This window comes from Photinus pyralis, unplaced genomic scaffold (assembly GCF_008802855.1).
Source record: "Photinus pyralis isolate 1611_PpyrPB1 unplaced genomic scaffold, Ppyr1.3 Ppyr1.4_LG1, whole genome shotgun sequence".
Taxonomy (NCBI): domain Eukaryota; kingdom Metazoa; phylum Arthropoda; class Insecta; order Coleoptera; family Lampyridae; genus Photinus; species Photinus pyralis.
In genome coordinates this window covers 14569371-14579754 of record NW_022170249.1, presented here as the reverse complement: position 1 = coordinate 14579754, position 10384 = coordinate 14569371, and the positions used below count along the sequence as shown (strand labels likewise).

General features: G+C 37.9%; 1 protein-coding gene across 5 annotated transcripts; it reads left to right on the top strand.

Moving 5' to 3' along the window:
• The first annotated feature begins 227 nt into the window (after positions 1 to 227).
• On the top strand, positions 228 to 4498 carry LOC116160206 (flavin-containing monooxygenase FMO GS-OX4-like). Of its 5 annotated transcripts, none has more exons than XM_031473349.1 (7): positions 228 to 311; positions 2995 to 3182; positions 3225 to 3366; positions 3411 to 3710; positions 3759 to 3906; positions 3952 to 4115; positions 4160 to 4498. In XM_031473349.1, exons 2-7 carry the CDS (start codon positions 2995 to 2997, stop codon positions 4457 to 4459), a joined length of 1242 nt encoding a protein of 413 aa, XP_031329209.1. In that variant the 5' UTR covers positions 228 to 311; the 3' UTR covers positions 4460 to 4498. The 5 variants fall into 5 exon arrangements, with proteins under 5 accessions (XP_031329209.1, XP_031329211.1, XP_031329208.1 ...); XM_031473351.1 differs by lacking the exon at positions 228 to 311 and adding an exon at positions 418 to 501 and having other exon boundaries at positions 4166 to 4498; XM_031473348.1 differs by lacking the exon at positions 228 to 311 and adding an exon at positions 418 to 501.
• Positions 4499 to 10384: the final 5886 nt, after the last annotated feature.

Genomic DNA, 10384 nt, shown 5'->3' with positions numbered 1-10384 from the left:
TTGGTAGTTGACTGAGTAAAAGGGCAGTTTCTTGAATGAATTCCTATGCGTCTACACTTGGAACAAAATGCTAATGCGTCGCCTCATAGATTCAAGAAATATACCCTTTTTACTCAAAATTCGTTTTATATTCCATGAAACAACTGTAGTTTTCTATTACGTGGAGGAGAAAGCATATTATCTTATAACTTTAATTCAAGTCTCCCCCCTTTTCTCAGTCATAACAGTTTGTACTTTAGTCTAATGACGCTTTATTGTGTGAGTTTATCAATTGCTTGTACGTGTATTGTGTATTGTTTGAAAGCATTAATGTAAGTATAAACAGGACTTTTTTGATTTTCCTCATTGCTCTGTAATTGGAAATTCCCATCACTTTCCACAAAACTGATAAATCCTTATCTAGCCGGCTAATGTGAATATTTATTTAACTGTATTACAAGTTGTACAGTATTATACCTTACATTATACGGTAGAATTCATGTGTGACAATCCTAATTCTCAGTAAGTACCTACTTTCCGTTGCGATTCGGTTGGGTAAGCAGCACAACTACCTATAATTTGCCAAAAATTGCTAATGCACTTCTCATCATGTCAATTTCAATAAACAATTAAGTATGTTGAATGTTGCATGCGAACTTAAATCGTTATTACTATAACATCCCATAAAATCCTTGTAATATCGCTAATTTTGCTTCGCTATTAGGTACAGATTACGGTCACAGTATATCCTTCAATATACTGTGTTACGGTGTTAACTAATGGGTAGGTACTTCACAACAGCACTGTTGTAAATCTTTCAATTAAATTCACTGAACTCTGAGCACTATGATCTTTTATAAGGATATCGAGAGATATAGATAGGAAAATGTATCAGAGTGTAATGGCCTTAGGTATAGTATATCCCATACCATTCAAAATTGGAATTTGCTATGTTATGTAGGTTACTCCATAACGTTATACTGGGGTTATGTGTGATTTGTTATATAACCGCAATGCAACAATGTCAACCTCAAAAAAACTACGTTGTTTATCACAATGAGTTGACTCGAAATGCTACGAAATAGGCTAACCTCTATTTTAACATAAAATTAAGCTTACAGACAACTCACACTCTCACCAGTCTGATTTCAATAACCTTTTCTGAACGACCCCATTGAAAAACAGCAACGACGTTCTTGTTTAGATTTTTTCACTCAAAATAAAGTTGGTAAAAACGAAAATTTTAGCGCACCTTAAATGATACGTAACCGCTCGCGAAATTAACTGCGAATGATCGCAATTATGCGAAAATAAAATTCTCACACGTAAATAATACGTGCTAATTCTTAGAAAGTTTAACCTCGTCTGCCGAAAACCTACTTTATAACTCGCCAACTATTTTTTCTCTAAAATGCATACCTTTGTTCATGTTCGCTATGAAGCGGTATATGTGTAAATTTTTTTATGTTGAATAAAATGCAATTTTGAAAATAAAACTTTTGAAAACGACTAAGCGAGCATCTATTAGAATGTTAAACCAACAAATTGTCATTATTTTAATATATCTAACCACAAAATATGTACCTGAAAGCTGCAGTGTTGGGTATAACATTTTACCGTATATGGTATATAATAGTTATACAGGGTGATTCCTATAGTACCTGCCACCGTTTGGGAGCGTATAGGGGGTGCCTAGGGGAAGTCTTTTCATATAGGACACTTGGGTCGGAAATCCAAAATAAGGGCGCCAGTACCAAATTTATCTTCTGGAATTTCACGCCTGTATGTAGGCAACCCAACCGACCGACGTTTCGCGCGGAGCGATGCAGAGCGAGTTAGCGCGAGGAAGCGACATGGGAGGGAAGGAGGGAAAACGGCAGTCAAAAGCAATAACGTTTACAAGTGTTCAACGTGGCCACCGTTGTTCTCAATGCACTTCCTACATCTAGCCAACCACTCCCCTCGAACTCGCGTGAAGACTCCTATGTCCTGGCGAACAGCCTCTCCGGCCATGACGACGCGCGCAATTAAGTCCTCTTCGGATTCGACGGGAGTCTCGTAGACGTGCGCTTCCATCACACTCCACAAGTAAAAATCTAATGGGGTGATGTCGGGCGAGCGGGCAGGCCACTCCACCGCACCTCCACGGCCGATCCATCTGTCCGGATAGGTTTGGTCCAAGTGTTCCCTCACCTGCCGTCCGTAGTGAGCAGGGCACCCATCGTGCTGGAACCAGTGGTCCCAGTACAAGTTCACTGGAACATCCATTAAAAGTTCTGGTAGCACCTCGCGCAGGAAAATCAGGTAATTATGGGCATTTAGACGCGGAGGGAGGATGTAAGGCCCCAGTAGGTTGTCCCCCAGGATGCCAGCCCAAACGTTTAAAGAAAACTTGTCCTGGTATCCTCGCGTAAACGTTTCATGAGGATTGTGCTCCGCCCAGTAGTGGCTGTTACGAGGATTGGTCCCCTCTCTTGAGAATCCTTTCTCGTCAGTAACTAGCACGCTCCTCAGAAAGTTCGGATTAGCTTCTTCCTTCTGGACGACTAAGTTGCAGAATTCCAGCCTCCTTTCATGGTCACCCGGCCGTAACTCTTGCACTTTCTTAAACTTATAGGGGTGTAAGTTGTTGTTGTTGGCGATGTTCCACACTGTGTGTTGACTACAACCCACCTGATCTGCTACAAGTCGAGTGCTAGTACGCCTGAGATCGCTCCGTGTGCACCGCCGGCCGGTTGGGTTGCCTACCTACAGGCGCGAAATTCCAGAAGGTAAATTTGGCTCTGGCACCCTTATTTTAGATTTCCGACCCCAAGTGTCCTATATCAAAATACTCCCCTACGCACCACCTACACGCTCCCAAACGGTGGCAGGTACTATAGGAATCACCCTGTATAAGAATGGTATATAACAGTTACAATGTTATGTTACATAACGTTAGACTATCGTTATGTGTATTTCTTTACAAAATCACAATGCACCTCAATGCCCACCTCAAGTTTGTAATCTTTGCAGATGAAGGTGGCGGTTGTCGGTGCAGGACCTGCGGGTCTTGTCGCGGCAAAGTACTCAGTGCAACACGGGCATGAATGTGACGTGTTTGAACAAACTGGCGCCTTTGGCGGGGTGTGGATCTATACTGATGACGTTGGCGTCGATAAAGAAGGTGTGTTAATTCACACTTCGATGTACAAGGATTTAACGTAAGTTTCTAAATAACAACTGTCGCTCCATAGTCAGTGTAGCACCAATTTTCCCAAGGAATTAATGTCGTACCCAGACTGTGCGTATCCAGATGATCAAACCAAGTCGTATATTTCACAACAAGAGGTGTTAGGGTACTTAAAGAAATATGTGGATGAATTCAATATCAAGCGGCTTATTCAGGTATAGGTGTAATGTTTAAATGCAATGCTGAGACAATTTTTTAGTTTTACACACGTGTTGTGGACATATCTCCCGATGTAAACGAGGGGTGGATTATTAAAACTGAGGATGTGAAGTCTAATTTAAAAAAAGAATTGGTATACGACGCAGTCTTGATTTGCAACGGGCGCTTTTACGAACCCACGCTCCCAAAGATCAATGGGCAAGACTTATTCAAGGGACCTCAAACACACAGCAAAGATTTCCGTACACCCGAACCTTTTAAAGATCAAACGGTGTTAATTGTAGGAGGATCATACTCTGGTCAAGAGCTGTGTCTAAAAATCGCTCCTGTAGCAAAGCGCGTATGAGAAACACAAATTTTGGTGATTACTCATCATGAAGGTTTTTAGGTGATTTTAAGCCATAGAGCGCCCATCATGTATATAAAATTTCCTGACAATTTAACCGAAAAAACAGAAGTGGCCGAATTTACTGCAAACGGTGCAAGGTTTTTAGATGATACGATCGAAAATTTCGATTGCATTTTGTACTGCACAGGTATGGATTACGTTCTCAGCAGATCAATACACTACCATGTTTTAGGTTTTCATTACGTGTGTCCATTTGTGAGTAAAAAATGTGGATTGAACGTTGATAACAATTGGATTCGTCCACTTTATAAGCAAATTATAAATGTTGAATACCCTACAATGCATTTTATTGGGCTACCTTATGTAGCATGTGGAATACCACTGTTTGATTTCCAGGTGAGACCTTCTCTGGTTATAGTTTGTTTATCGTCGCGATTTAGGTTCAGTTTTCCTTAGCGGCACTGGAAAAGAAGTTTAATTTGCCATCTAAAGAAGAAATGATAAAGGAACTGGGACGTTATATGGATGCCAGACGTGCGAAAGGAATTCCAGATTTTCAGGCGCACAAGCTCGGTAATGCGGAGGCCCAAACGGATTATCTTCAGCAACTATCCGATGTGTCCGGAATACCACCAATACGTCCCGTTATAAATAAGTTGTATGCGCGCATTAAGGCTTGTGTAACGTTGGGGTGTCGTTTTGAGATTGTGGACGACGAAAATTTTAGAATAATATCTTAACTGTAATTTGAAGTGTACTATATAAATTGTGGTTCATTTTTCGTTTCTATTACCAAGCATTAAAACAAGGCCCCACAAATAGTTATTTGTACAACTAGAAAAGAAAGTGGAGTTTTTCAACTCGAGTTCAAAAGAGTTGAAAAACACTTTTTTCTCAAGTTTTACCCATAATTTTTTCTGAAACTACAATAAAAAAATAATCATATGCAATATAGTCTATAGGCGATAAAGACATCTAACTGAACATTTTGGGGTGGAAAAGAAAAATATTGGTAAAATATGTTCAGTTAGGTGTCAGAAACAACATATTAAAAATCCCACCCCCAGACCCTGTGCTAAAGGCTCCAGCCACCCCACCACCCCCCAGAAACCGTGTTTTCGCCCTTTTTGGCTGATATCTCGCGATCTATGAGGTCTAGATGAAATATTTTTTGCTGAAAAATGCTCCTCTTGAAATTTCTTACAAGGTAGATACTGAAAAGTTAGCCTAGGTGTACCTCTTAGCCGAGAAAATTCATAAAAGAAGGCGAAAATCATCAATTTTCGTGTTTTTTTTGCGGTTTTTTGCAAATATATCGCGACCTTTAGGGCTAGATGAAATATTTTTAGCTGAAAATGCTCCTCGTGAAATTTCTTACAAGGTAGATACTCAGAAGTTAGCCTAGGTGTACCTCTTAGCCTAGAAAATTCATAAAAGGAGGCGAAAATCATCATTTTCGTGTTTTTTTTGCGGTTTTTTGCAAAAATATCGCGACCTTCAGGGCTAGATGAAATATGTTTAGCTGAAAATGCTCTTCGTGCAATTTCATGCGAGGTAGGTAACTGAGGAATTGGCGTAAAGTCACCTTTCACCTTCAACTTTCATGTGTGAGGAAATATTCATTGTAAAACAAATTATTTGTATGTACCATTTATTCACGTAAAATAGTTATTTGTAAAACTAGTTTTAATATTTTTTTTATTTTTTTTTTTAATATTTAATATTTATTCTCCAAACAAGTAGATACTCTATAACAGGACAATATCTAAAAAAGAAATGTTACAGTAATTGAGAGCCGCTAACTATTCAAGAAAAAAATAAACAACAAGTTAAAAAGTAATCGTAAACGATTTACATAAAGCGCATTTCCACTTGCATTCATTTCCCATTTGTAAGATGCAACTTCTGTTAAAATCGTAAAAATCCGGCCACAAATATGAAAGATAGCGTTGCACATGGGCAATCCATTGTTGACGTGCTACTTCAATTTCAGTTTATGAGAAGAATTTCATTTCAATGCTTTTTTAAATAAGAAAGTTGGAACTGCGCATGCGCAAACCTAAATTTTAAAACTAATGTTAGATTTTCCTTTGTTCCAAGCGCCTAAGTATCAAATTTCACTTAATAGTTCCATAGATGAAAAAGTTGGCACTGCGCATGCGCAAAATAAAATTTTGAAACTGGCGCTAGATTTTCCTTTATTCCAAGTGCCTATGTATCAAATTTCATTTAAATTCTTCCATAAATAAAAAGTTGGCACTGCGCATGCGCAAAACCAAATTTTGAAATTGGCGTTTGATTTTCCTTTATTCCAAGTGCCTATGTATCAAATTTCATTCAAATACTTTTATAAGTAAAAAAAGTTTGCAATTCGGTTTATAAATGGTCGAGATGCGAAAAGGGCACTGTGAATTTTGAATCGATTCGATTCAACTTTTGGCATTGCGTATTATATGGCTAAATCTATGCCCATATTGAATTTCATGCAATTTAGTTCATAACTCACGGAGATGTAAAAGCGATCGAACATTTCTAAACAAAGTTATCGTTCACACGGACAGATAGATGGACAGACAGACAAAGGAACAGACGGACAGACCAACAGACAGACGACAGATAGCAATGCAAAATTATAAACGATCTCTAGGATCGTTAATAAACGGCAAAAGTGTAAAATTATGGAACATGAAAAAACGGTTTTTTGTTTTTTTTACAATAACTTTTTTTGTAAGCGGTACAGAAAAAATTCCTTCCTTGGTACAAGACTCGACACCATAACGAACCAAACAGCGAAAAAAGTAGAACAATAGCTCTTAAGATAAAGAACTAGTAGCGTCGCAAAACGAGCGGACGGACGGACGGACGGACAGCCGGACGGACGGACGGACGGACGGACGGACGGATAAAGTGCCCACAATAGCGCATTTTTGTTTTATTTTTGTGGAAATGCGCTAAAAAGAATCTAAAAATTCAACTCAGATACAACTAAACTCATTCAACGAATTTTAACAGTTCGTTTAATAGTATATTAAGTATGGAGAACGGTAAGGGATTTTTACCGTTCGAAGACAATTGTTTGGAGGAGGAGCGAAGCGACGACTCCAATTATTGTCTGAGAACGGTAACCCTTAACGTTCGACGTACTTATAACATTTTTTGCGCGATCGAAATTAAAATTATGCAACCAATATAAATATGCACTAAGAAATTAACGAGCAGAATAAATCGAAATGATCGAAGTGGTATGGTGTACATCACTAGGCAACCAGTTTAAATGTCAAAATTGAAATTAATAATTTCATAAAAATGTGCATGTGTCTGATGTAGTTTACTAGCTTTGCACTTCCTTTATGACTTTATGAGCGTCTTGCTATAGGGAAAACAGCACAAATTGTACGTTTAATTTACCTAACAATAATTAAAGATTAAATGTAATGTAAGACTGTTGATTTTTAAAAAGGCGTCGGTAAGTATTTTTGCTGTTCTGTTTTTAGATCGGTAAGTAATTTTGGCGTCGTCGTAATCATAGTAACTGGTAAATTCTACGTACTGTCATGGAAACACCCATCGTAAATAGTCAGAAATGACCAGAGACTTGCTATAACAAGTCTCTGGAAATGACCGATCGCGCAAAAAGTAATATTAAATATATCCGTGGTGGAAGGTAATTCGTTCACTAGTGAGCACACTAAATGAACTGGTGATCTCTGTAACGCAGCAGTTCTGCATCTAAACGGGTTGAATGTTGCTGTGCATCTTGACGACAATCTTGGAACGCGGAACCTGATTTTGTTTAGTAAAGAAGGGCAATCGATAGTATTGGACAAACGTTTGTAGAGAAAGGTAACACATAGCCGCTTTCTTCTGGTACTAAGAGGTAAAAGTTCAAACCGCGCACACATAGTCGACTGAGAGAAACCTCTTGGGGGATAACATCCATCTTCTCGGTAGCATAGTTTTGAAAGTGATACTTTTTTTCATGAATTTGCTCATAAATGAGGGCGAAGCCCGAGTTCATCAAGCAAATTCATGGAAAAAAAACACTTTCAAAACGTGTTGTACACGAAATTTTTTTGCATAGTGATCCCTAATAACCCACAATTGAATAATTTGATTGACATTCGCGATTTACTGTCACTCAAAAGTGGATACTATGGCTCATACACAGGACTAAACTCCATGGAAACGCATAGTAAAAATCATGAAAAAAAGTACCACTTTCCATACGATTTTTCGTTTAAAAAAGTCCGATAGTTTCATCACTATGTAAAAAACAGTATTTTCATATCAAACTATTCACGCATTCATTTATATCTCAACGTAATCATTCTCCTCTGCGAATTCCACTTCTTCAGGCTCTTCGACGTCCTCTAGTGGTAGTGGGTCGTCTGAAATTACCGACTCGTAGTTCTCCTCGTCTTCCGCTTTACCTACATGGGTACCCTAAAGAGACGATGTGGCATTTAGGCACGATTTGCATGACACTGGACGCAGAGTTAGTTACATTTCAGACCTACAAGAAGCATGTCAAAAAAAAATTTATAATTAAGTATACGAATATAATATTCTCTCGTGTGTCCTCAGTGTCCGGTGGAGAAGGTTTACCTAATTTTCTGAAACTGCAAGCAGTCGTGCAACCACGTTCACAGCCACATGAAATAAGTTTGAGGAGACTTTCCTGGGCTGGATCCGAAGTCGTTGTGATAGGCGTCAGGAAAGTCTCCTCAAACTTATGCTTGATGTATGACTCCATTGTTAATAGGTCATTAATGAAGGGTATTATTATTGAGAACTACCTATTATTAATAAATTTTCTTTTAGGCGATCAACTTCAACTTTATTGTCATCTTCAGGCCGTAGCGTCAAAGTTAAAATATAATATAATACTTTGACGCTACGGCCTGAAGATGATAGTCGAAATCGATCGCCTAAAAGAAAATTTATTAATAATAGGTAGTTCTCAATAAGAATACTCTCCTCGAACTTCTTTCATGTGGCTGTGAACGTGGTTGCATGACTGCTTGCAGTTTCAGAAAAAGGAGTTCGGACATACGAGAGAATATTATATTCGTATACTTAATTATAAATTTTTTTTTGACATAATGCTTCTTGTTGTAGGTGTGAAGAACGAATTCTGCGTCCAGTGTCATGGAACATCGTGCCTAAATGCCACGCCGTCTCTTCAGGGTACTCATACAGGTAAAGCGGAAGACGAGGAGAACTACGAGTCGGTAATTTCAGACGACCCACTACCACTAGAGGACGTCGAAGAGCCTGAAGAAGTGGAATCTGCAGAGGATAATGATTACGTTGAGATATAAATGAATGTGTGAATATTTTGATATGAAAATACTGTTTTTACGTGAATAAATGGCACATAGAAATACTTTGTTTTACAATGAATATTTCCCCACACATGAAAGTTGAAGGTGAAAGGTGACTTTACGCCAACTCTTCAGTTACGTATGCAATTGCACGAAGAGCATCTTCAGCTAAAAACATATTTCATCTAGCCCTGAAGGTCGCGATATATTTGCAAAAAACCGCAAAAAGCTACGGAAATTGATGATGATTTTCGCCTCTTTTATGAATTTCCTAGGCTAAGAGGTACACCTAGGCTAACTTCTGAGTATCTACCTTGTATGAAATTTCACGAGAAATATTTTCAGCTAAAAATATTTCATATAGACCTCATAGATCGCGAGATATCAGCCAAAAAGGGCGAAAACACGGTTTTTGAGGGGAAGTGGGGTGGCTGGTGCCTTTAGCACAGGATCTGAGGGGTGGGATTTTTAATATGTTGTTTCTGACACCTAACTGAACATATTCCACCATTTTTTTCTTTTCCACCTCAAAATGTCCAGTTTGCCAATTTTACAGTCTCTATCGCCTAGACTAATAATGAAGTTTGACACTTAGCAATCTAGATAGACGAGTATGTTTCAATTTTAAATGTCATTATTCAGATTAACGTAGCAATTGTTTTTTACTTTCCTCACTAGAGAGGAACATCGCATTTTCTTCACTCTTTTTAGAGACAAAAGCAGTTGTTTCCAACCCCTGTTCCAACCAAAGTAGTTTCAGAAAAAAATTATTTCCTAGCAGTTGAGAAAAATTTAATTAATTAATTATTTTCTCTGCGTGTATTCGAGTTAGTGCATATTTCTTGAATTAATTGGGATTCATTTCTGTTATTGAAATATCAATTACAGTTTTTTATAACTGCTTACAAATTAAAATTAAAAAAATCCGTAAATAATCAGTAATGCGTATTATCTGTGGCCTCATGTACTGTGAAATGACAACACCACGATTAATCTATCCCATTTACACGTGGCGACAACACAAAGTAAAATTGTTGTAATTTCAATAATAAAAAAAGATTAAATATCAAACATACGGTCGGTTGCAGGAAAGCGAATTATAATCAAAATCCTACATTATTTGCCAAATCTGAACTTAAAAAAGGATTTTGACATTTGATTGGGTGCATACTGCAGTATAAAGCCAATCAAATGTCTTAATACTAGGATTAAATAATGATCCTGGATTATTTTTGACGTAGATACTTCCTACTTTGACCGTAATTAGTGTGACTCTTATGAACTTAGTATTATTATTATTCTCAGAAATGGTATTCGATTGGGTCCATGACCGCGACCTTA